The 26,322-nt window shown below is 43.6% G+C and overlaps 2 protein-coding genes across 5 annotated transcripts; one reads left to right on the top strand and one right to left on the bottom strand.

Moving 5' to 3' along the window:
• The first annotated feature begins 197 nt into the window (after positions 1-197).
• On the top strand, positions 198-4,926 carry LOC144930482 (uncharacterized). Of its 4 annotated transcripts, XR_013635682.1 has the most exons (4): positions 198-571; positions 1,409-1,543; positions 3,698-3,895; positions 4,462-4,926. XR_013635682.1 is itself a non-coding variant. In XM_078852459.1 (3 exons), exons 1-3 carry the CDS (start codon positions 285-287, stop codon positions 3,747-3,749), a joined length of 474 nt encoding a protein of 157 aa, XP_078708585.1. In that variant the 5' UTR covers positions 283-284; the 3' UTR covers positions 3,750-4,450. The 4 variants fall into 4 exon arrangements, 1 of the variants encoding a protein (XP_078708585.1); XR_013635684.1 differs by lacking the exon at positions 1,409-1,543 and having other exon boundaries at positions 283-571; XR_013635683.1 differs by lacking the exon at positions 1,409-1,543 and having other exon boundaries at positions 283-721.
• Positions 4,927-8,677: 3,751 nt separating this feature from the next.
• RPL34 (ribosomal protein L34) lies at positions 8,678-14,724 on the bottom strand. The gene is made up of 5 exons (XM_073340866.2): positions 14,604-14,724; positions 13,564-13,637; positions 13,380-13,479; positions 11,307-11,410; positions 8,678-8,805 (listed from the first exon to the last, which is right to left on the bottom strand). The coding sequence occupies exons 2-5, from the start codon at positions 13,626-13,628 to the stop codon at positions 8,721-8,723; spliced, it is 354 nt and encodes a 117-aa protein (XP_073196967.1). The 5' UTR covers positions 13,629-13,637; positions 14,604-14,724; the 3' UTR covers positions 8,678-8,720.
• Positions 14,725-26,322: the final 11,598 nt, after the last annotated feature.

Genomic DNA, 26,322 nt, shown 5'->3' with positions numbered 1-26,322 from the left:
AACGGCGGGGTCCTGGAAGGTGATAAGAATAGGGCGAAAAAGTGCAAAATTGAGCATGGTAAAGGTCACCTGGAGAAAAACTCGAGCTACGAAATCTCACGTCGTTAAAACACCGCCAAACTCTGGAGTTTCAAGCCGACTATACGTGTCCGGGGAATATCAGTACTACACACCTGCCAGATCCTAGCAGCCCCTGACGTGGCCTAGACACGGCAACTGGGAGAGTCTCGGGCGGGACTGGCCCACCCGAAGCCCCGCCCACAGAGCAGGAGGCCCCGCCCACAATGCGGAACCTGGCCGGGGGAGGGGCGCCGTGGCTGGGCTATCGCTCGTTATCGCCCGTTACCGTTGCGGCACCGGCCGGGCAGCACGTGGGGGGCGGTGCGTTAAGCCTGTCCAGCGTGTGCCTTCTCCCAGCACCAGAGCGCCGGGAACTGCCTCTGGGTTCGGCCCCGGATCGGCCAGCCCAGCAAAAAGCGGAGCCCGCAGCTAGTCTTGCGTCGGTGAGAGGGCAGCAGGGTCTCCCTTCTACGCGCCCGTCCTCTCCCGAGCGTAGCCGTTCTACGCCCAGGTGGGTCGCCTCTGTCGAGGAGCGTGTGAACTTCCCAAGGTGCAAAATCGGTGTGGGTCCTTCTTATCGCTAGACCGCAGAAAAGCTGGATGCCAAGTGCCGAGCCCCTGCGGCACTCTGAGAAGTTTGGGTGCAGCAAGCTTTTTTTAGGTACTGTGACCAGACATCCCCTTTTTAAAGGGACAGTCCTGTATTTATGCCCTCCTGCAGGTGTCCTGACTTTTTCTTAAAAATGGGCAAATTGTCCCATATTTTCTGTCTTCCACCATCCCCCCCCCCCCCATCGGTACTGGCAGGTAGGGCCATCCTTAGGCATACGCAGCATATGTGGCTGCATAGGGCACCCAAAAATTTGGTGCACCGCTGGGACAGCAGGTAAGAACAGGTCGGCTCCCACACACCCAGCGCGTGTGGCAGTCTCCTTAGGCAGGGGCCGTATTCACAGAGCCGGATGCGCCGGTGTGGCGCATTCTGCGAGAGGGAAAGGGTACGGGGGTCTCTGCGGGGAACTCTGACTCTCCGCCACCAGGCGGCTCGGTATCCTTTTCTGCCTCCCCTTTCCCTCCATTGCCCCAGGCTGCTGCAGTCAGCTCAGTGTGTCAGCAGTGCAGAGGTGTCTGCGAGCACCAGTTTAATAATACTGTGTAGGACTCCAAAAATCCTAAGGACAGCCCTACTGGTGGGTCCTGCTGCTGGCCTGAGCTCTGCAAAGTCATGGGCCAGGCCATCCCTTCCCCCCCCCCTCCTCCTCTGCGGTTGGAAACAGCTCCCATCCCTTCCTTCCCGCACAGTGCTGAAAGGCTGCTACTGACCATATTCTGTTGTGTATCCTCGCAGAAATGGGCATGTGACCCTGAATGCCCCCCATGTATTGCCTCGAGAAGATGTGGTGCCAAGTACCAGGAGGGATGGGTTTGTCCCGGGGGCCCAGTCCAGCATGGTGGGTGGAGAGCGCCAGGCAGGGATGGTCGGGTAAGTCAGTCACCTCCCCTGTGTGAGAGAGGTGTATAGGGAGTGTGTGTGGGAGGGGTAGGGATGTGTGTGTCACCCCTCCCCATGTGAACCCTAAAGCCTTAAAGATAAGAAAGTAAATATAAAGAATTTTAGATGCAGCATTTCTTTTTAACAGGGGCTCAGTCAACTTCATGTTAATTTGAATGTTTGTATTACATAGTTCTGACTGATTGCCGATGAACTCGCTTGAATACGAGTAATTTTAGGGGCCTGGAGCCCCCTCCCAGACCCTGAACTCCTCATTTTTGGCCCCACCCCGGAGCCTGCACCGCCAATCAGAGTCTTCACCCCCTCTTACAACCCAACCGCAATTTCATGAGCATTCATGGCCCACCATACAATTTCTATATCCAGATGTGGCCCTCTGCCCAAAAAGTTTGCCCACCCCGGCTATAGGTTGTAATTGACTACAGACTTAATTTGATTTGCATTTGCCATGTCTCTGGGCATCTGTGACATTTTATAGGAGCATATTTTGTTTTGTATTGCATCTGGTTGTTTACAGCACTACAGCTTGTTTCTAGTAGAATCTCTATTCTTTCTTAAAGAAACCTACATTTGTTTTATTATAAGTGATCATAAGTGCTATGTGATTTTACATTGGCAGAGGATCTGGGATTTCTGTGAATAGCCGGTGTCAGGATATCACAGGGGAATGATGCAAAGGAACTTGGGAACTGGGATGCATCTATTGTTAATCTCCAGCGAAGACAAGTCTGGCATAGCCCAGAGGAGAGTGCTTGAGTAGCTAAAAGCTCGTGCTATTAGGGAATTGATACCCAGCCAGGCATAGGCAAGATTCCCTCAGCTGAAGGCGGGAGGTAACAAGGTGACTAGGCTCCTGGGTACCCCAAGAACCATCACACAAAGTCACAAATTTATAAATAAATAATTCAAGCTACTTTTGTGTGTTGCAAACAGTGCAGGTCAAAGCCATTAAATAAAGATATTCTAGAAAAAGTTGCTCCCAACTGTGGAGTTTAGAAAGAAATCAGTGAACCATCACATTCAGCTAGATAATGAGATCTCACATTTACATTAAAATTGTGCTTCCCAACATTTAATGGTTGGATCAGTGGAACTGTGCCTGGTCCTTCTAGCATACCTGAGGTCACATTTGTTTTCTTTCTCCTGTCCTTTTTTTTCTGTCCTCTCATTTTTCCTTCTAGTGGTGTTCCCGCCCTCCCGCCCCGCACCCTTCTGTGTTTTTAATTCCTTACTGCCCTTTACCTTACAGCTTTATTCATCCCTCTCCTCCCTACTCAACTTCAATTATTTCTTGCTTTTTTCTCAGTTTTCATTCTTCTCTGCAATTCTCCCCACATAGCTTTCCTTTGTTTTTCTCCCCGTTCCTTACTGCTGTGGTCTCTCTCTTCCCCATGTTTGACACCATACTATGTTACAGACAGTACACAAATGTGTGCACTGTTCAGTGGGGCTGGGAAGAGAGCACAGAGCTGGAGACTTGTGCCCAGCAGTTTCTCATATCAGGTAAGGACAGGTATACATCCAGAGCAGTAAACCCTATACAATGGAAATTCCAGTCCTAATAAGCTGAATTTTGTGCTGTCTCTGAATAGATTTAAATAATAGAACATAACTGAGATGAAACTAGTCCTGATCTGCTTAGTTGAAAGTCTTTGTTTTGTTTCATCGCTGACTACTTTGATATAATATTATTGTAAATTGATATATTTTAAACTGTAGTTGACTGAGGTGGCCACAGCGTGGTAGGAGTACACTTTTAAAGTAATTGTGTCCACAGTAATTTAATCTTAACAGATGGAAAAACGTGTATCATACTCTGAATGTTCCCAGGAGAGATTGTTGTAGCATTTGCTCAGAAAAATAAGATGCAGATCTTAAGAAAAGGAAAATACTGGCAGCTATCACAGTAAAAGACTACTTAGGCCAATGAAGGAATGAGGACTCATTTGAGTATCAGAGGAGGATAGCAATATACTGAAAGACATTTTTGGGAACTGTGGGGAAACAGGATTCTTCAGAGGACTAGAGGTTAGTTCTAAAGCCTTTCACCTTTAGGTCATTCATTCAAATCTGGCCCAGGTCAGATGAGATCAAAAGTTATTACCCTCTCTTTTCTCTGTACAGTCCCAGTATAATGGAGCCTCAATCAAGAGCATGTGTTACCATCAGGGCTTAAATTCTCAAAGATTATTTCCCAGAGCCCCGGCACCTCCCACAGGGCTGAAGCCCCAAGCCCCAGCGGGCCCTGTGAAGGACCTTGAGATTAAACAGCTTGAATTTGAGACGGTGAAAGGAGAGCCAATGGACAATTCAGAGAGTGAGGTGAGATGACTGGGGCAACAGGCAAGGAAGATGATCTTAATAACTATGTTTCATAAGGACTAGATGGGAGCAAGGTGGGCCAGAGAGGAGGTGATTGCAGTAGACAGAATGTGAGATGATAAGGGCCTGGACAAGTGTTTTAGCTATCCGGAGAGAAAAAGGTGTCCTGGCTTGGAACTGTTATGGAGGAAACATCAGCGGATTTGGAGGTAGGCTGGATCCATGGACCAAAAGGGAGGAAGTAGTCAAAAATAACTTCCAGGTTACTGCCCTGTTTGAGAGGAAGGATGATGGCACTGTCAGCGGTGCCAGAAAAATATACATTTCATCAAAAAGATTTCTCAAATTTGGATGGAGGGAAATATCTAGTGCATTAAGCCCATCTGAATATTTATAGCATGCTGACATGCTTCTGCCGACAATTAATCAAATGCAGTGTGGCACGTGCAGGTGATCTTAACTTTTAAATTGTGGGAAAAGAAGAGCAGGTAATATTTAAGGTGAAATAAAGGATACAATTTTCAATACTGCAATTGAAACTAATTCTGATTTTGATTCATTTCCAGTATCAGCACTATCCTTTAATCATCAGCATGAAGAGAAAAAAATAATCTCTACTTCATTGAGATGTATTTGGAACCCCATTACATTGAAGATGACCCCATGTTTTTCAAGGGAAACTGATGCAGCGACAAATCCCTTAAAGTCCAGATTGTAGGTCCATTAAGCAGGAATTCCACACACACAAAAATCAATTTTCTACCATCACCATGAGTACTCCACATCTCTCCCCAAAGCAGCATTACCTGCCCAAGCCGCCACTGATGTCAGTATTCAATTATATGTAAATTACAACCTGCTCCAACTCATACTGAAGTTAGTATCAAAACTCTAATTGACAGCAGCATAATGGTAAGTATCATGTCTTCTTATACATCTGTAAAGAGTTCTGTAAATAGGAATATTGCTACCATTCAATAGGCATAATTTGACTCCATAGGTAAAGCAATAAAACTTGTACATGAAACCTAAACCCCACTGTCAACCATGAAAATGTTTGGTTATTTGTCAGTGTTTAGCAGACTTGCTCTACAAGAAAACATACCTTGCCTCTAAATAATTTAATCTAGTGACTACCTTGAAGACATTGCTAGTTAAGAGGCACATCACACCTGTAAAAACTGCCTTGATATCTAAATTGCAGCTGTCTGCTTTGAGTCTGTCATCAATGTAAAAAAAAAAAAAAAACAAAAAACCCACGCACACACAGATCTAACAGCCTTATTATCATTTCCCTGATACTTTGTCTAATGACTGCATTTTTATTTTTGCTGCTAGCCAAGCTATCATACATGGAAACTAAGATTTTAGTTGCCCTTGTTCTTCACTCAAATTTCATTTTTATAATTGGTTTCTTTTCTTTCCTTCCAATTCCCCCGCACCCTCACACACCCCAGTTCAGAGCAAATTGCCTAATTTCACTGATTTCTGCCTGTTCATTATTTAGCAATGATTAAATTGAAAATGTTGTACAAACCAAAATGGAAGCTCACAGTGAATATCAACTCCTCTCCCACCATTCTTCCCCCACCCCCAAGAGCCCTAAAGGAAATCTAATCTAACAGACATTAATGTAAATCATGCATGTTGAATCATATTTAATTGAAAAACCACTTATGGGGAAGATTAAACACCTGTCTTCATTTCCCTTTCCTGTCTGAAATCCATACTTTTCAGCATTTTGCAGAGCAGATACAGTTGTATTACATTAAGACAGTGAATATAAACTTCAACTTTGAAAACTGAACTTTATATTACACTGCTGCTCAGACAATTTAGTGAATGTTACAATCCCAGGGCAAGGTCTTTCTGCTAGTTTATAGCCTTTAAAAACACATTCCAAGCTGGGTTGGCAATGGTAGAGCTATTGCTCTGAATCATAGAATATCAGGGTTGGAAGGGACCTCTGGAGGTCATCTAGTCCAACCTGCTGCTCAGAGCAGTACCAGTCCTTAACTAAATCATCCCAGCCAGGGCTTCGTCAAGCCTGACCTTAGAAACCTCTAAGGAAGGAGATTCCACCACCTCCCTAGGTTTTGAATGGTCTTTGATTCTCAATCATTGCTAGGTACTAACATATAATAAAGCATCCTGTCCTGAAGAGCTTACAGTCTAAATAGGTGTATGTTCATTCAATTTGAGAACATTAACAAAACTGTCTTCATTGCCTTGGCAGACCGGAAGGGCACTTCTCTTGGGGGACAGAGACTGTTTCATCTCTTCTGTTAATACCCCACCAAACTATTCAGGAGTTTTAAATGGAGACCTTTGTTTCTCCATGAAAAGTGACCATGGCTGAGGTCCATAATATTGGGAGAAAAATGAGCAACGAATGATACTGAGGACCTCTTCAAACCAGAAGACTACCACCATTGGTCAGTTTTTTAATATCAAATTATTCTTCCCCTTCCATATTTGAATATTGGCTGGTTACAGTATAGGCCGAATGAAGGGTTCTTTGCTCTTAGGGAAGAGCTGTTAAAGGCAGCTTGCAGCAGAATAAAATTGGGCTTTTGCCCTTTTGACTTTTTTTTTTTTTTTGGTAAATCATAGTCTTCTAGCACAGACAGAACTAGAATTACTAAGGTAAAAGCTAGAAGGGGAAAAAAACACTAGAAAATTGGAATAATAATGCTCACCTCCTTTGTGATCTACTGCTGAACAGCACTGTATAAAAGCTAGGTATTATTTAAGGATATTTTAACAGAAAAAAAGCAAAAATGTACAAGCCCATTTTTCCCTTTAGAGATCACCTTTAAGAGAAAAGTTGTATACTTTACTACTAGATAAACTGCAGCTAGTGAGAAATCTCTTCCTAGCTGATGGTTATGCATCGGCTTGTGACCACAAGCAGGAGTTTCTCTAGTTTGTTTTCATAATGTGGAACCCATTTCTCCACCGTTCCTACTTTGTTACATTATGGCAACTACAAGTCTCACTGTAAAAATCAGTATTAGCAGATTTAGTATATTTTACTTGTCCTAACAGAATATTGCATACCTCTGGAGACTAGTTACTTAAGTCTAGAGTTTTAAACGTATTCAGGCATTGCTCTACTCAGTGTTGCAAGGCCTAAGTAAGTATTACATGTCCAAGTCCCATTTTAAAAAAGGACTTAGTCCCCTAGGTGTCACTGGAACAGTGCAAGTGATTTAAATGGCTAAGTCCTATGTCCCAATGACAGGCACCTCGGTGTACATCTATACTGAAAAAAATCTTGTAGCAATGACTCTCAGAACCCCAGGCCAACTGACACAGGCCTACACTATAGGGCTAAAAATAGCAGTACAGACATTCTTGCTTGGGCTGGAGCCTGGGCTCTAAGACTTTTCTCCCTCACTGGGTTTCAGAACCCTGTCTCAAGCCCAAGGAGGAACATCTAGGCTGCTACTTTTAGCCTTGCAGTATGAGCCTGAGTCAGTAGAGCTGGGCTCTGAGACTTGCTGCCGTTTAGTGTTTTTTGCAACATACATATACCCCAAGTCGCTTTTGAAAATGAGACTTGGACATGTTACTTGGGCCTTGCAACACTGAGCAGAGCAATACTTAAAAACCTTTAAAAATCAAGCCTGGTCTACACTTAAAACCTAAGTATATATAGCTACAGCACTTGGGTATGAAAACCTCACACTCTTGAGCACCACAGGTACGCTGACCTAGCCCCCAGGGTAGATGAAGCTGCGTTGATGGAAGACTGCTTCCAGCAACCTGGCTACTGTCACTTAGGGAGGTGGAGTTACTACAGCATTAGAAAAAACTTTCATCAGTGTAGTGCGCATCTACATAACATGTTTCATGGCATAGCTACACACCATTGTATGCTGCTGTAGCGCTCAGTGTATATATGTGCTTGATCTCCCTCATACTTCTGTTGCCTGTTCCTAGGTAGATTTTTATATTGCACTGTGTGATATCTGAACACGGTTGGACCTGCTGCTGCTTCCCTGCCACTTGCATGCTTCCTTGGACATATTACCCAGTCAACAGCTCCCATCTTACTGATTCAGAGTAAATCTTGATTTCCCTCTGTAGCAGCTGTACAGAGTGAGGCTTCACCTTTTTTCTTTATCTCTGGGCTGCCTGTAGAATCAGTTACAAACAGACAGAGCCAGCATCCTGCAACCAGTCATCTCTCCACACACCACACTTTGGGAAATGTTAGTAGTTACCTGAATTTAACAGTAGCAGTAAAATGACAACATTTTATTCTGAGTGGAGGATCAATGACACGTTCCAACTTACTGAGTGAGGAGATGCATAACAAGTTACATTTGAGGACATACCCCAGCCACTTCAGCAGCTCCTCCATCGGTGCTACAAAACTCTTCTCCCCACTGGCTGGCCTAGTGGGAGATCCCTGTTCAGCAACACTCCGTCCCATCTCAACTACATTCAGGTTGCAGAGGAGTTCTGAAGCTCACTAACCCTTTTGTACTGGGGCAGGCCAGGGCCATGAAGGGGAGGCTCTTTCTTCCCATATGCACAGAGAGATTTGAGTGATGATTAAAAAGTTGCATACCGAGTCTGTGTAGTGACTTTAAAGCTCTTCACAGAGTAGTTACAGTGGCTGTGAAAACTACAACAGAGAAGAACATCTTGCCTTGGGAGTGAAAACTGCACTAGAACACCGAACTAAAAGGTTATTTTTGCATTTAGCAAATCTTCTGATGAAGATGCTTTCTAGCTTTGCCCATACTTATGTAGAATGGTAGAGGACACAAGAAAAGTTGAATTTTTATTTATTAGGCAGACAATACAAAGAGATTCACTTAGATTTCTGACTCTGTGCTTGTGCCTTCAACACTTTCACAACAATCTTCTGCTCCTCAATAAGGAAAGCTCGTTTGATTCTAGGGAAGAGAAAAAGCCTTCATTAGCTCTTTAATATATAAACTGTGCTTTGATATTACACACATTTCTCCAAGCCCAGCTATTAAGCACAAAATGATACCTAAAACCCAATTTTTAACTTTTCTACTTGCACTCTTCACCACTGCCAGCACTACTGAAATAAGACATGCATACCATCTGAATTTAAAAATGCTTTTGGCCTCACATAGTATTTTCTTGGCAAAGTGGGCAGAAAAAACACTCAGAAAACTGCAAAGGCCTAGGTATTTCAGGATTAAAACAGTTCTCTCTTCCCCCCCGCACCCTTCATGCACACAGAGGCCACAGTCATGTTTAAACATGGTTATTTTTGTAGGTTAGACATGGTCATTATGTAGAGGATCTCAAGCCTAAAAAGATTGAACGCTTAACTCACCAGACAGCTTGCTTGATGGTTTGCCATACCCAAACACAAATATACCATATGAACATTTCTAGTTACCATTTAATACAAAGGTGGTTGAGTGACATGGAAGAGTAGTTTAATAATCTCATTAAAAAAGCTGCTGTTAGCCTAAGCAAATTCAAATACTAGTGATGGGATTAATCTGATTCTCAAATCCATGTCTCTACAAATACTCCTCCCATCCCTAATTATACACATATAAGACCCACCCCAAAAATAAAGAATACTAGAAGTTTGCCTTGCCACATGGCAGCAGACATTTGTTACACTGACACCCAGTCTGTGGCTCCTTCCTGTTGCCCAGAACCCCTGCTCCCCTCCTGCATGATAGTCAGGATCTTTTCTCCCCCCACTAGCAGCACCAACTCCCTCTAGTGCCATATACAGATTTATTTGCGTGATACAGAGAATCATTTTGTAGCCCAGCAGCAAAAGAACCCTGGAATTGTCACCTTCCTAGTTAATCAATATTAAAAACAGTTTAACTGAACCCTAGATTGCCTTTTCTGTAGGATATAACACAGTAGTGCTCAAGCGTCTCACAGTTAGAAACTTCCTTCACCTCCTGGAGTTGTATCCAAACACCCAATTTACCTTCAAGCTGTCGTGAATATTAGTGCTTCACACTTAGTTCTGCACAGTTCAAAAAGGTGGTTTTTTACTATCACTTTTTTCCATATCAAGCTATCTTTATTCTTAAAGATACACGTTTCATGTGATAAAGCTGCTTTTCACATCATTCACACCTGTAGTAGGCTGTCTTAGTCACAAAATAAAACTTTTATATAGATGAATTAAACACCAGTGTACGGGCTAGCATCCTCAACAAGCTGGGAGGGCGGCGGGGGGGAGGGCGGTGGCACATTTAGCATGGAAAATTTTGAACTACGCATTATGTCAGTCACACACCTGATGTCTTCCACATATCTCTGCAATTCGGTTTTTAAAAATACTTAAAGGTAGAAAAATTGCTAGCAATGGTTATAGTACAGATCAGGCAGGGAATAGTATATTAACCTTTTAACTTTGGAGATCTGGACTCAAATTGGTCTAATACGCGCATAGACGAAGCTCATTGCACCAGGGACCTTTTTGTTATCTCTGGCTATGACATGGCTAATACACATTGGCACTTTGCCATAAAATTAATTAAGATGGCCTTAGTTTAGTGTGCAATGTAAAATTTATCCATATAGCAAAGCCATTATATCAATGCTGAGATGCTCAGCGTGCAGCTAACAGGGACAATAATTGTCAGGACTTGGGTTCAGTGAACAGCATGAAAAAGCTAACACTTCAACTTATATCTATTCTTAGTCACTGTTCACACAAGACAGGCAGAACTATTTAAAATACCTGAGTTGTAAGAATATGTGCTATGTATGCAGAGTAAGGGCTTGTCTTCACTAAGGCGCTAAGTCCATGTAAGTTACATAGCTTCTGCCTCTCTTTCAGGTGGATTACAGAAGTGGATAGGAGAGCGCTCTCCCATCAATTTAGCATGTCTTAACCAGACTCACTAAATCGACTCTGCTGCATTGATCGCAGCAGTGCCAATTTAGCCCTAAGACAGACAGTAAACTAGAAGATTAACTAGTGTCATACTTTTATACAGGGTCAGCTTTGGCATTAATGCTTTCCTTAAATAACTACACTTCTCTCCTGTATCAATCAGTATTCAGAACATAACTCAAAGTTCAGGTTTATACAGAAAGATCATGATGTTTGATGGTAAATTACAATGAAGAATCTAAAACCTTTATAACAAAAAGATAGTAAAACAGGAACCAGCTGGAATCCAGGGGACAAGATTTTGTACATATAAATGCATCTAGATTATTACATCACTGCTGAGTTTCATAGTCCCATGTTTATCCATTCCAAGTCAGTCAAGAGAAATATTCTGTTAAAAAGAATGTTAAGCACCCAGGTCTGAAAAATTTGGCCTATAAGAAGAAAAATGTGTTATTGCTAATATATGAACAGTAATTCTTCTCCCCTCCCCCATTTTGACCAATATTTATGATAAAGTTGCTTAGCTTTTTAAAAATTTACCTGTCACGGACACATTTAGCACACATGGAACCGCCATAGGCTCTGCTAACATGCTTCTTTGTTTTTGACAACCTCATAAGGACTTTAGGGCGCACAGCACGAACCTACGTGAAGCAAAAATTGAAATGTCATACAGAATAATTCATAATCATGCATACTTTTTGGATATACTAGCCATATTTAAAAAAAAAATCAAGCAGACCATTTAAGCATGTCACTTCAGACTAAGCATAAGGATGTTGAGCAGTTTCTCTTGGAAAAAAAAGAGAACTTCTGCTGAATGTGCAAGATATGCTTTTACAAGATACAGCTGTTTGCAATATCTCTTTACTACAAATATCTTACTAAAAAGTCCCTACTTTGATAATTTATTGGTCTAGGATCTCCCCCAACCGGCACTGTGGGAAACTGGTAGTTAAATGTCAGTAGATTGCTTGGGCCAAAATACTGCATGACAACCTGGAAGTGAAGCTGAGAACTAGACTATAAAAAGAAATTCTAAGACTTATCAGTTTTTAAATAACCCAACATGGTTTGTTAATAACATAACTAAGGAAATTTGTGTTACAGTGTCTCTTCAAGTCATTGTACATATTCTACATCAAACTTCATCACACTGTAGACTACATCATAATAGATATTACTGTAATTGCTTTTACTGAAAAGTGACATTTGGACATTATGTACTAGCTATCTTTTAAAGACATTTAGTGCTAGAAACAAGATGACGACGTATCATGTGGTCGAACAAGCTCTCTGGCAATCACCAGCAAGCAGTCCATGTACTACAAACAAATAAGAACCTCTTTTACAAAAAAATTAAAATAAAGCCCCAAATATTTTCTTTACAAATATATCAGTTTTATCAAATACAATGGACACAGCAGCCAGATCAAGCTAGGTTGGTGGTGGTATTACTTGGAAATGGTAGAGTCAGAGAGGATGACAATATGAGTTTTAGAATAGACATTGTCCTTTAAAATGTCACTTTTCACACTGAGCCTGCAAACCCTTTTAAGTGTTTCAGCAGGCAGGGTAGTTAGTGATATATTGGAAGCAATCCTAGCAAAGATTAAATCAATTTCCTTCTTTCTGTAAGAATAAAATGATACCTTTGCTACATGGACAGTTTTTTTTGTTTGTTTTTTTAAAAAATACTGCCGTTACTATAACTCACTTTTGATTGTACAATCTGCACATAGAACTACTACAGTTTCCTACTACAGTATCTCTTTGATAGTTATCTACGTCTAGACTAGCAAGGATTAGACTTTTATGGCTAAATGTCAGTAAACTGCAATTTCATCCCCCCCATCCGAACCAATGAAAAAATATTATTTCCATTGATAACTGAAATTTACAGATAAAGTAAGAAAAATCCTGTTTAAGAACGTAGGGGTGTCATTAAATAATGCTCTGACACCCCCAGAATTTAGTGCAACTGAAAATTTAAATCCATTTAAAAAAATCACTTAAAATAAATATCATCCATCCATATCTATATAGATTATATATATATATATATATAAAAAAGGTGAATTCTGTTAAGTCTACCCATGCCCAATTTTTATTGCATGGGCATTTGCTACTTATCCCCTAAGCTAAAGGGGCTCAGATGCTGTGGATTATAAGCACAAAAATTAAGGAAAAAAATAGCATCACTATCCAATAAATGCTTTACGTTTTCAGAGTTTTAACAACTAATCCTCACAACAAACACATATCTCCAATTAAAGACTGGAAAGCACTAGGCAAGATTGTTAACTGAAAAAAAAAAGAAAAGAAAAGAAAAGAGAAAAGAAAAATCACACAGCAAGTCAGCAACAGTGGGAGTTGAAGTATTTGATCATGGTACCGAAAATGACCAGTTAAATGAGTAAAAAGAAAAGGAGTATTTTTGGCGCCTTAGAGACTAACAAATATATCTGAGCATAAGCTTTTGTGAGCTCACAAAAGCTTATGCTCAAATAAATTTGTTAGTCTCTAAGGCGCCAAAAGAACTCCTTTTCTTTTTGCGGATACAGACTAACACGGTTGCTACTCTGAAACCGGTTATATGAGTACAATACTTACACCGCGAAGTCTTCCTGGACACACACCACATGCAGACTTTGGTGCCTTGCCAACTTTCTTAGTGTAAAGGTAAACAATCCTGTTACCTGGTGTCCGGGACCTGTGTGCATCAGAGAAACATGCAATTAGTGTAAATAACTACATTCAAACAGATAAAACCCTCAGAAACTTTGATCTTACTTACAGCCTGGTCTTGTTAGAGGCTGTGTTGTAGGACAACCTACGACGGTATGTCAGACGCTGAACCATTTTTTATATCTAAATAAAGGAATGAGAGAAAGAGCATTAGACTCACAATGATCTTTTGCCACTAGGTTTAAACTTTTGTTTTGGAGGGGCGGGGGGAGAATTTGGACAACAAGAAGTAGATGACATCATCAGTGAATTATATTACTTTTAATGGCCCTGCCAACAGCAGTACACTGAAGTTTGACATGGGCAGCAGAATGCTTCAGGTTTCACACCTGCTAGTAGTAAAGATGTAATACTAATCCCACAAACATAACAATAATAAGCTCTGAGTCTTGGCATTTGTCTCCTCTAAATCTCAAAGCACGTTATAAAGGGGGGGAAGTATCCGCATCTACAAACAAATTATTCTATGTTGAGATGTTGTGGAATCACAGTGTAGCTAGCACCTACATACTGAGCGCTTGAAAACCCCTATACCTTTCATAGCAGGCAGAACTGTCTGCTCCCCGTCTCCTGCCCATTGAACGACAGCCCTGTCACCACCACTGCGCCAGGCCCATCCCAGAAGCCCCGTGTTCGCTCTCCCGGTCGTTCTGACACAAGCTGCACGAGTCACTAGAAGGCAGCAGGGCTCCCCCATCTCCCTGCCTGGCGCCCCAGCCGCGCGAGAAGCAGGAGAGGCGCCCCCACCAAGCGGGTATCGCCCGGCCCGGCCCGGCTCCGGAGCATCCCCGTAACCCCGCGGCCTGTCGATGGCCCCAGCGGCTCGCCAGGCCGCAGAAGAGAGTGCGGGGCATGGGCTGCAACCAGCAGGCGCGAGCCCAACCGCGGCCCCGCCCGGGACACCCCGGTCCCGAGGCTCCATCCGGGCCTTGACGCAATCCCCGCTCCTCAATACCGCCCTCCCGCGGCTCCCCACACTCCAGTACCCGCCCGGGACTCAGCCCCAGGCCGCCCGGGCCCGCCAATCCGCGGATGGAAGCGGATCGAACCAGCTCCCGTACATAGGCCAAGCCATGGAAGCCACCATACCTGGTCTCGCCGGGACCGGAAGAGGAAGAGGAAGGGCGCGGGTCAAAGTTCAAATAGTGACGGAGCAAGCCCGGAAGTAGTATTCCCGTTTACTAGGTCAAGCTTCCTGATCGCCGTCGAGCGGGGCATGGGTATCGCCATGTTGTACGGAAAACTAAGGGCTACTGGCCGTGGTGTGAGTTTCTGCCTGCGGGGGTGTTGAAGAAGATCGGGCGAGAGCCCACAGTTCGCCACCGTTGGGCCGCCTCTCGCCCTCCCTTCCCCGGCCTGGAGCGCGGCCGGGGAAGGGGTTCGGGGTGCGGGAGGGGGCTGGGGCGCGGGCTTCGGCTGGGCAGCGTTTACCTCGGGCGGCCCCCGGCAGTGACTGGCAGGTCCAGCTCCTAGGCTCAGAGGCGGCCTGGTGGCTCTGTGCGCTTTCCCTGCCTGCAAGTGCTGCCCCGGCAGCTCCCATTGGCTGTGCCTCCGGGCCAATGGGAGCGGTGGAGTCGGGGCAGGGCATGGGGGGCAGCCTGCGGAGACCGGCTGCGCCTAAGCGCTGCACATGCTGGCCACGTCTGGGAGCCGCATGGAGCCAGGGCAGGTAGGGAGCCTGCCTTAGCCCTGCTGCACCGCTGACCGGACTTTTGGCCGATTGTAATCTCCCAGATTGCTTTTAATAGTCACCAGGGGATTGAGGCCGATTCCGGTAGACTCTTGGCCAATCCGGGAGGGCTGACAACCTTAAATTGGACCCATAACACTGGCTGCGGCCACCCTGGCTCTAACACACACAGCACTGTGCGTACCTTACAAACCCAAACCCTGCCAGAGCCAAGCACTGGGTTTAACACACCTCCTCACCCTGGGAATGGAGGGGAGAAGGACTGAATCACAGGTGGCAGATCTTGGTTGCCTTGCCTGATGCACTGCTGGAAGGCTCTCTGGATATGCCTTAGGCTTAAATACTAGCTTTGGTATAGACACTACCTATGCCCACAGGGAGGGATTCCAATCAATTGACAAGCCTGAAAGTTTCCCCTTGGTTGCTCCCTGAGTTGCCACACTGGGATTAATTCTCACTTTAAGGGAAAAAAATGATGTGGTAACTTTTTATATAATTTTAAATCAGGAAAATAGTCTACTCAAGACTTCACATGTTTTCTGACAACAGTGGGACCTAAGAGTTATCTTCTTAGCAGCCTGCCTTTGCAGGACCAATCTCTCTGTTTCTCCTCTAATCTAGTGGATGCCATTGTCATGGTTGTGGCTGCTGCAGGCATAGTATCTACTGCATTGACGATATTTACTACTCCAGTAATCCTGAGATTTTGAAAGCAGTCCTGAGGACCTGAGAAATCTAGAATCTTGAGTTTTAAACCAAAAGCCTGAAAATATGCAGAGCTAGAGGTATATAACACCTATTAGCTGTTTCCTCAGAAACCTGGAAACAACCCAAGAGATAGTTTCAGAGTAACAGCCGTGTTAGTCTGTATTCGCAAAAAGAAAAGGAGTACTTGTGCACCTTAGAGACTAACCAATTTATCTGAGCATAAGCTTTCGTGAGCCACAGCTCACTTCATCGGATGCATACGGCAGCGGGCAGCGGAGCGCCGCGGCTAGGAGCTGGGAGACCGTGCTGCTGACTGAGCTGTCATGAGGCTTTGAGTTCACAGCTCAACTCAAAACCTCATGACAGCTCAGTCAGCAGCACGGTCTCCCAGCTCCTAGCCGCGGCACTCCGCTGCTGTATGCATCCGATGAAGTGAGCTGTAGCTCACGAAAGCTTATGCTCAAATAAATTGGTTAGTCTCTAAGGTGCCACAAGTACTCCTTTTCTTTTTGCCAAGAGATAATGTTTTGGACAGCCAATAAAGAAAAAGTACAGAGAGCCCTAATCAGGCAGTTCCTTTTTAACCCCCAGTGATTACTTCCATTTCTTTTGTTATTTTTTATTTCTTTGCTGCAATAAAATTGTCCAATGGAAAATAAAAAACACATGCCTATCCCAACAAGTGATCCCTTCAAGGTAAAGAACTGCACTGTGGATGCCTGTTTTCTCCCCATTCTTTTCTGACTGGTTCTAATCCTCTTCTGCATTCCAGAAGTGAAGCAGGATCGTCTACACAGATGCTAATTCTTGCAGTTTGATACATTATAATTTTCAGTTTGTGAGCTGTTTTCAGACTGCTGCTTGACACCATTGCTGAACCCAGGATTGTGTCTAAAAAGTAGAATTGCAGTATCTGGTTTTCTGACATCAGTGAAGCTGGAACAGCTGAAGTCAAGGAAATCATTTAAAATGTATATCTGGGTAGACGGTTCTGTTTTTTCCAGGGTTCCACTAATCCTGATTTTTTTTTTATGCAAGCCTATTTTCTAAACATCAGATTATTTCCTGAACACCTTATTGTTTTATACTGTGGCAGTTATGGTTCATGCCCACAGGAAGAAAGTTTTAAATCTACTACTCAAAAATCTAAACCATAAATGACCTGATAGGTTTTGTTTGGTTTTGCTAATGGAACAAGGGCAGACAAAGCATCTTGGACACATCCTGTTTTTTTATACAAGAAATCCATGGGTGAAATCCTGGTCTTGAAAGCCCTTTCTGAGGAATGCCCATGTGGTGCAGTTGAAAAAGCACAGACACCATGGGTTAAAAAGAATGACTTTGTTTACACATAGATGCTGTGATGAATGAAGGGCGGGTGGAGCTCCCTTTTATGAACACCCAGACAGCTAGTTAGCTATAAAGTCCCTCTTGGTGGCTGTTCTCTGCTTGCTTTACCTGTAAAGGGTTAACAAAGTCCCCCAGGTAAAGGAAAAGGAGTGGGCACCTAACCAAAAGAGCCAAGGGGGGGCTAGAATTTTTTAAAATTGGGAAAAAACTTCCCTTTGTCTGGTGTTGTTCTCCAGGAGAAGGGTGGTGACACAGAGCAGCAATGCTGTAAACAGCTTTAAGCCAGGTATGATCACAGATCATCAATTCATACCTCGAACTTACTTATCTGAAGCCTCAGATATGTAAGTAAATTAGGAAATGTCTAGAAAGATGCAATTAGGGTTATTTCTTTTATTTCTTATTGGCTTATGGACTCCTCTGTGCTAACCCCAAGCTTTTGTTTTGTTTGTAACCTTTAAGCTGAAACCTTAAGAGAGCTATCTTAATGCTTAATTTTTGTAATTGTTTCTTTGAAGATCTAGCAAAAAGCCTAAGTTCCAAATATATTTCCTTTCTTTTTGGGTTTAATAAAATTTACCTTTTTTAAGAACAGGATTGGATTTTTGTGTCCCTAAGAGGTTTGTGCATATGTTGTTTAATTAGCTGGTGGCAACAGCTGATTTCCTTTGTTTTTTTTCTCAGCTCTTCCCAGGAAAGGGGGTGAAAGGGCTTGAGGGTACCCCACAGGAAGGAATTCTCAAGTGCTCCTTGTTAGGTTCTCAAAAGGGGGGTATTTTTTTGCACTTGGTGGTGGCAGCGTCTACCCCTCCAAGTTCAGAGAGAAGCTGTGACCTTGGGAGTTTAATACCAGCCTGGAGTGGCCATTATTAATTTTTTTAGAATCCTTGCAGGCCCCCATCTTCTGCACTTGAAGTGCCAAAGTGGGGAATCAGCCTTGACAGATGCATTCCCCTTTCCTATAATAAGAACAAAGATGTGAAGGTCACAGCTAGTTACACTGGTCAAGGAAAAATTGTCCCCAACTACAAATGTTTCTTGAACCTGTGGCTGCACCAGATTCCTGTGCATGTCCGGTCCCCTTCTACTTTTTTTTATTCCTGTCTTACTCAGTCCTCAACACGCACCCCTTTGCCCTCCAAAACTCAGCAGTGACATGAGTTGTGTTCACGTAGGTTACAGCTGTCTGCAATATTTCTTGTTCTACTTGCAGCTGAACTGAGAGTTCTGGATGGGGACTCCTCTTTTCCCTGGTGTACGGCATCAGAGGTTCTTCAGCAGTCTCTGTTAACACCCACCCATGTAATTCTGCTAGCCCATAAACATAATAGTGGAGGGTTCTTATAGGGGATAATCTGGTGCATCTGAGCCTGGATAGTCCACTAACAAATTATGCCCTTATCTGAACTTGTACTGCCTCCCACTTGCACTGCACAACACGGGACAGATGCTAAGACTGGAAGCAGTAAGAGTTGAGCACAGAGGAAGTCAGATGGTCTCTCAACAACCAATGAGAGTACTCCAGCTGTGTCAACTCCGCCCATGGAAATCTGATGTTATCTCCTTATTTATTTCGGAAAATGATTTCTATCAATAATTTTCAATTACCTTTATGCAGTGGAGTTTGTTACCTATACTGAAGAAAGGAATGCTAGCTTTAAAGATTCCCATTGTATTAGGTTTCTCCAGTCTCTTCAATTGGACCTTTGTCAGAGATCACATCCCACACATTGAGGCCTTGACAGGTTGACGAGTATGTTGACAAGCATGGCTGGCCTTTTCACTTCGAAATTAGTGACTAGTTGGCAATAGGAAGGCCTGTGTTTTTCATTTTGTTCTCTACCTCATGGATGCTGCTCCCATCCCACTATGGGACACCAAGGCATCAAAGAACAAAATATTCTAAAACATATGTTTCCATTCCTTCTGCTCCTGAGCTGTGGTTGCTCTTGGTGGTTCCATTCTTTACTTCACACAGCACATGAGAACGCATTGTGGGTGATGTGGTAACTGACACAGTTTATTTGCATTTGATTTATAAGGCCAAATTCTGCCTAAGGTTGAAGACAGAGCCTTAACATTGGCTTCAATGCAAGCCCCCACTCCTCATTCATTCGGAGCAGGATTCCACCAAATGAGTGAAATGAAGCCATGAAGTGTTCTCTGCTACTTTTGTTTAAACAGTATTACAAAAAATAAAATCTGTTGTATACATTTTCAAAGGACCTGTACACACATCTCAAGGTTCTGATGCAATCATTAGCCACTTGAGCTTTGCTCTTGGAAGTAGCATGTATATAGAAACCTTTGATGTGTGTTCATAGCCTTATTTATAGATTTTTAGCTCACAGTTTGTTGTGCAGCATTCTGCCTGTCTTATATCTATAATTATTATTTTGGTTAATTATTGACTCTTTTTAAATGCAAATTATGGGCACCAGAATTTTCCTGCTTCGTGAAAGAAAAAATATGTCTGAACTAGATATGAGAGTACATTTGAAAAAGAAGCACATTTTAGACAAGTGAATTTCAGAGCAATTAAAGTATTTAATTTGAACTTTCTAGGTCCAGATCCCTATGGGGAGTAAGGAAACCAATTAAATTACATTAAATAATCATGCTCTAAATATAAAAATGTAACAGAACCCAATTGTTAAAGAACAACACTATTAAATTACTGATGAAGTAGTTTGGAAATGCAACAGTTTATTAGCAAGGAATAGTTACCGATACTACCTAGACTTAGCAAATTTGGGCCACAACGTCACCTGGTGTAAATAAAAGTAGCTGCATGGAAGTAAATGAACTTGTGCTGATTTACACTGGCTGAGGGTCTGGCCTATTGTTTTAAAACACATGCAATTTATTTTGTACGATTAACAGGACTGTCAAACGAGTTTACAAATGCATCTTTAAATATTAGTTTGATGGCAACCTTTTTTTAATACTATCTGGTTTGGTGGATCAGACCCTCAAGCTGAAGAAGAAGCTTACTAGGAGCTAGTGAACAGGAGCAGCTAACAGAGGAATTTTGCGAGGGACTTCTCCAGGTGAAGAAGGAGCGATTACATGACCCTTAGGGTAAGTTTGTTGTTGTGTGTGTGTGTTTGTGTTGGTGTGTTTGCTTGTGGTCTGTTTGTTTGAGGGACAGTGTGCTGACTGTGTGGGTGCTGAGCCAAGCGGCCTGCTAGGCAAGGCTGAGAGCTTCTTAACGAGGCTTTGATCCCTAAGCCCTTTAGCACCCATAAACCTTGAACCAGGGGGCGGGGCTACTCAGGAAGACCATGGCTTTAAAAAGCATGCTCCTAAGCGACCAGAGGAGCTAGCGAACAGCGAAGTTTTGTGAGGAAGTTTACGGGGGGGTGGGGGTGTTGCATACTTAACATTCCTTGAACTTCTTTAAACTTAAGCTAAAAAACATCCCATGGTAAAAAGAAAACAACAAGAAAGAAACCAGCTGCAGCAGTAAAAAGAGAAAGCAGGCAGAAGTCCAGCAACAGAGTGGGGGCTACCCAGTTTATTGCACCTAATGCAGCATGTATGATTACCTGCCCTATGAGCAGGTAACGTATGTGTGCATTTGGTGCAAGGAGCTCCTGGCCCTCAGAGACCATGTACAGGCTTTGGAGGCCAGGGTGGCTGAGCTGAAGGAGCTAGAGAAGTACCTAGATGAGACTTTCTGGGACACAGTAGAATGGTCCCACCCCGGTCTGACAGCCTCTGTGCTGTTGAGGAGGATGAACGTCTCAGGGAAGGAGAACATCCAACTGGAGCAGAGGGAAACGATCCCATAGTTGAGACCCTCCTTCCAGATGATGTTGTGGTATCCTCTCGCACTGAGGATACCTCTCCAGGGGAGGGAACTCCAGTTATTAGGAAGAGACAGGTATTAGTAATGGGCGATTTGATCATTAAAAACATAGATAGCTGGGTTTGCGAAGACCGGGAGAACTGCATGGTGACGAGTCTGCCTGGTGCAAACATTGCGGATCTCTTGAGACATCTAGATAGGCTTATGTGTAGTGCTGGGGAGAAGCCGGTGGTTATGGTACATGTAGGTATCAGTGAAATAGAGAAGGATAGGAGAGAGATCCTGAAGGCCAAATTTAGGCTGCTAGGTAAGAGATTGAAGTCCAGGACCTCCTTGGTAGCGTTCTCTGAAATGCTTCCAGTTCCACGCACAGGGCCAGTTAGACAGAACTGCAGAGTCTCAATGTGTGGATGAGATGATGGTGTATGTAGGAGGGGTTTAGATTTATTAGGAACTGGGAAAACTTTGGGGAAAGGAGGAGCCTATACAAGAAGGATGGGCTCCACCTAAACCAAAAGGGAGCCAGATTGCTGGCACTTAAAATTAAAAAGGTCGTAGAGCAGTTTTTAAACTAAGGGCTGGAGGAAAGCCGACAGGTGCAGAGGAGCACATGGTTCGGATATCCCTTAAGGGAGGAACTATAAATGGAGATTCTCTATGTCCTAATAAGGAGGAGAGGATGGAAGATGATAAAATACAGGTAGGATCTGATGAGAAACAGTCAAATGAAAAAAGTCACAATCAATTACATCATGTAATGGCAGGCAGCCAAAAAGTGACAAGTTTTTAAAGTGCTTATATACCAATGCTTGAAGTCTAAATAATAAGATGGGCAAACTAGAGTGCCTCGTCTTAAATGAGGATATTGCCATAATAGGCATCACAGAAACTTGGTGGAATGAGGATAACCAATGGGACACATAATACCAGGGTACAAAATATATCAGAAGGACAGACCAAGTCGTGCTGGTTGGGGAGTTGCACTATATGTGAAAGAAAGTGTAGAATCAAATGAAGTAAAAATCTTAAATGAACCGAACTGTACCATAGAATCTCTATGGATAGTAATTTCATGCTTGAATAATAAAAATATAGCAGTAGGGATATATTACTGACCAGGATGGGGATAGTGACTGTGAAATGCTCAGGGAGATTAGAGAGGCTATTAAAATAAAAAACTCAATAACAATGGGGAATTTCAACTATCCCCATATTGACTGGGTACATGTCACCTCAGGACAAGATCTAAATTAGCTGTTACCACTCAAGAAAGAGATCTTGGAGTCATTGTGAATAGTTCTCTGAAAACATCCACTCAAAGTTCAGTGGCAGTCAAAAAAGCGAACAGAATGTTGGGAATTATTAAGAAAAGGATAGATAATAAGACAGAAAATATCATATTGCCTCTATATAAATCCATGGTATGCCCACATCTTGAATGCTGCGTGCAGATGTGGTCGCCCCATCTGAAAAAAAGATATATTGGACTTGGAAAAGGTTCAGAAAAGGGCAACAAAAATAATTAGGGGTATGGAACGGCTGCCGTATGAGGAGAGATTAATAAGACTGGGACTTTCCAGCTTGGAAAAGAGATGACTAAGGGGAGATATGATAGAGGTCTATAAAATCATGACTGGTGTAGAGAAAGTAAATTTGGACGTGTTAGTTACTCCTTTTCATAACACAAGAACTAGGGGTCACCCAATGAAATTAATGGGCAGCAGGTTTAAAACAAAGAAAAGGCAGTATTTTTTTCACACAATGCACAGTCAACTGCGAACACAATCCAGTACATCATCCAGCGGACGTATTCCGGGATGTTCTTGGTTTTCACTGCCTTGTAGGAGGCATAGGCCGGATAGAGCACCCCAAAGACCAGCACTACCACGCGGCAGATTATCCAGGAGACCATGGCGCATCAGCAAGGGGTCCCTGGGCTTGCAGGCGGAGAGCAGCTGGCTCCTGCAGGGAGCAGAAGGCTGAGCGCAGCGGGGTGGGTGGCCAAGGAGTGCTAGAGAGGGGAGAGATCTTGGCGGCTGAGCCTGGCAGCCCAGGTGATACTGCTCGGCTGGGCTTTGGATTAGCTAATGCTTTGTGCTGGGTGTCTCTCGGGCAGAGCGGGGCTCTGTTCGTATGGTTCTCGCTGCTGCTGCCAGGTTCCCTCCGGGTGGTGCAAGGCAGGGCCTGCCGCTGACTCGTTCCTACTTGGCCCTGTGGTCCTGGCCTGGCTAGCTCTGAACTGGGCCTGGCATCCCCTGCTCCGGGCACTTTTTGCCAGAGGATGTTGTGAAGGCCAAGACTATAACAGGGTTCAAAAAAGAACTAGATACATTCATGGAGGATAGGTCCATCAATGGCTATTAGCCAGGATGGGCAGGGATGGTGTCCCTAGCCTCTGTTTGCCAGAAGCTGGGAATGGGTGATGGGATGGATCACTTGATGATTACCTCTTCTGTTCATTCCCTCTGGGCCACCAGGCATTGGCCACTGTTGGAAGACAGGATACTGGGCTAGATGGACCTTTGGTCTAACCCAGTATGGCCATTCTTATGTTCTTAGAGTAGAATGTAACTAGTGTTGTACAGATTAGTGATGATCAAGTGATTTGACCCTCCCTTTATTGCTCCCACTACTTCACAGGGCTGAACTGACTTTCTGGAGGCACTGTGGTTGACGTGTGGCATTAACTTCTGCTGCTCCCCTTGGATGAAGCATAGTGTACTGGTGAGGGATGACAGTCAAATGCAGCACAACTTCTCAACAGGGAATGGGAAGCCAGGAGCATCACTGAAGAATCATTTCCTTCGGTGATGTCCTTGGGTGCATAGGTCTGGGGGGAGTGAATCTTATTTCCCTAGAGAGCCTTTGCTTCGTATGGTGTCCAGACCATTCTTTTGTCTTCATTGCAAAACTGAAAACCCCTCCCTCTTCAGAGGTGGATAGGGAAGATTCCCTGCACAAAGAACCTCACAGAAGTTCCAGTGGACTTTTTACCCTCCTCCAAAGATGAGACAATCTGGCTACATGCCAGGAGTCATATACACTGAGATACCCTCTTGATGAGCATAGGATAGAGAGAGACGTACAGACAGGCAAAAATCATGACAGTTTTTTCAGAAAGATATTTTATTTATTTGAGTACAAGAGGGTCTTTTCCAATAGAATCTACTCAATACTTTGTTTTGTGTTAGGTAACAGTTAGGTGAAGGTGAAGTGCACTTTATGTTGCACCAAATTTTTTCCCAAGCTTCATCCCCAGAGAAATTCCAAGTTCTTCATTCCTTTGTCCTGGATATGAAGAAAGATGAACAACAGCATTTAGCATTGGCCAGCAAAGTATAACCAAAACTTCTCGACTGAACCAGGCCTCTAGGTGCTTTGTAAATATTTTAAGATCATCTCATGACATCTTGAATCATAGAGTTTAATGCCAAAAGGGACCACCACATCATCTGGTCTGACCTTCTGTATATCACATCCCACCAATGTCACCCAGCGCCCCGCACACTAAACCCAACATCTGAAATTAGGCCAAAGTATTACAGCTCACAGGAGACTAGACTATTATGCATCACAGGTAAAGAAGACAAGGGACTGAGGTGCACCAGTGCCCAAGGCCCCTGAAATGGCAGGGAAATGATTAATCCTGGCAAGTGACCACACCCACATGATGCAGAGGAAGGCAAAAATCCCCCCAGGTCACTGCCAATCTGACCTGGAGGAAAATTCCTTCCCGACCTTACAAACAGCAATCAGTTAGATCCTGAGCATGAGAGCAAGAATCCACCAGCCAAGCACCCTGTCAAGGTTCCTTCCCCACTCTGAACTCTAGGGTACAGATGTGGGGACCTGCATGAAAACCTCCTAAGCTTATTTTTACTAGCTTAGGTTAAAACTTCCCCAAGGTACAAACTATTTTACCTTTTGCCCTTGTACTTTATCGCTGCCACCACCAAACGTCTAACAGATGTATAACCGGGAAAGAGCGCGCTTGGAAACATCTTTCCCCCCAAAATCCTCCCAAACCCTACACCCCCTTTTCTGGGGAAGGTTTGATAAAAATCGTCACCAATTTGCATAGGTGAACACAGACCCAAACCCTTGGATCTTAAGAACAATGAAAAAGCAATCAGGTTCTTAAAAGAAGAATTTTAATAGAAGAAAAAGTAAAAGAATCACCTCTGTAAAATCAGGATGGTAAATATCTTCCAGGGTAATCAGATTCAAAACATAGAGAATCCCCGCTAGGCAAAACCTTAAATTACAAAAAACAGGAGTCTACATTCCATTCAGCACCGCTTATTTTCTTAGCCATTTAAACAAAACAGAATCTAACACACATCTAGCTAGATTACTTACTAAGTTCTAAAACTCCATTCCTGTTCTGTCCCCGGCAAAAGCATCACACAGACAGGAAGAGCCTTTGTTTCTCCCCCCCAGCTTTGAAAGTATCTTGTCTCCTCATTGGTCATTTTGGTCAGGTGCCAGCGAGGTTATCATAGCTTCTTAACCATTTACAGGTGAAAGGGTTTTTCCTCTGGCCAGGAAGGATTTTAAAGGTGTTTACCCTTCCGTTTATATTTATGACACACCTGAAAGAGAGAATGTTCAGTGCCACCTCATAGCCCTGGCCCACCTCCCCAGTGTTCCATGTCCAGCTGTGGCTATACCTGATTCTTCAGAAGGAGATCAAAACTACCCCCACTCCCACTGGAGGGAATTCCCTTCCTGATCCCTAGAGAAGACCAGCTGAAACCCTTTTTCAGGCATAAACCAGAAGAGAGTCCAAAGGCTGTTGAGCCCTGCCCCCGTACTTAGCTACTGCTCTTTTCTTCCTTATACAGTCCTCCTCCATGACCGTCTCCCTTCCCAAGATCCTCAGTTGTGCAACCCCATACTCCATACTCACACTGGAGAACACTCACTCACACTAGTAGCTCCCTTGAAGTCACAGGGTAAGAGCTCTAAGGCTTACATAATTGGACTTTCAGAAGGTATCCTCTCACCACCTCCTTTCCTTTTCCTGGCTGTCCTGTCTCATTCTGGTAGTCTAGTATTTGCAGGCTTCCACTGTGAATCCACTGTGCTGGTCCTCTGCCCCTGTGGTAATGTTGCTCGCTAGTAGACTTCTGCAGTCCTATGGGCTCTTCTAGTTCATAAAATTTGTTTCAAGATCGAACTACTATTTAATCTCTTATTCATTCATTGATTTACTCACCTAGTCTGCCAAAATTCTAAAAGACGTGGGG

The sequence above is a fragment of the Lepidochelys kempii genome, chromosome 4 (assembly GCF_965140285.1).
Source record: "Lepidochelys kempii isolate rLepKem1 chromosome 4, rLepKem1.hap1, whole genome shotgun sequence".
Taxonomy (NCBI): domain Eukaryota; kingdom Metazoa; phylum Chordata; order Testudines; family Cheloniidae; genus Lepidochelys; species Lepidochelys kempii.
The sequence above is the reverse complement of the archived record's forward strand: the minus strand, read 5'-3'. Positions and strand labels throughout refer to the sequence as shown.

Bases quoted from the DNA above. Each gene is read 5' to 3' on its own strand.
- LOC144930482 (XM_078852459.1), top strand. From the start codon at position 285: ATGCGGAACCTGGCCGGGGGAGGGGCGCCGTGGCTGGGCTATCGCTCG. The intron at 572-1,408 runs GTGGGTCGCCTC...GTATCCTCGCAG, and splicing joins CGTAGCCGTTCTACGCCCAG to AAATGGGCATGTGACCCTGA. The intron at 1,544-3,697 runs GTAAGTCAGTCA...TTCTCTGTACAG, and splicing joins CGCCAGGCAGGGATGGTCGG to TCCCAGTATAATGGAGCCTC.
- RPL34 (XM_073340866.2), bottom strand. From the start codon at position 13,628: ATGGTTCAGCGTCTGACATACCGTCGTAGGTTGTCCTACAACACAGCC. The intron at 13,480-13,563 runs GTAAGTAAGATC...TGATGCACACAG, and splicing joins GCCTCTAACAAGACCAGGCT to GTCCCGGACACCAGGTAACA. The intron at 11,411-13,379 runs GTAAGTATTGTA...TGCTTCACGTAG, and splicing joins GTCCAGGAAGACTTCGCGGT to GTTCGTGCTGTGCGCCCTAA.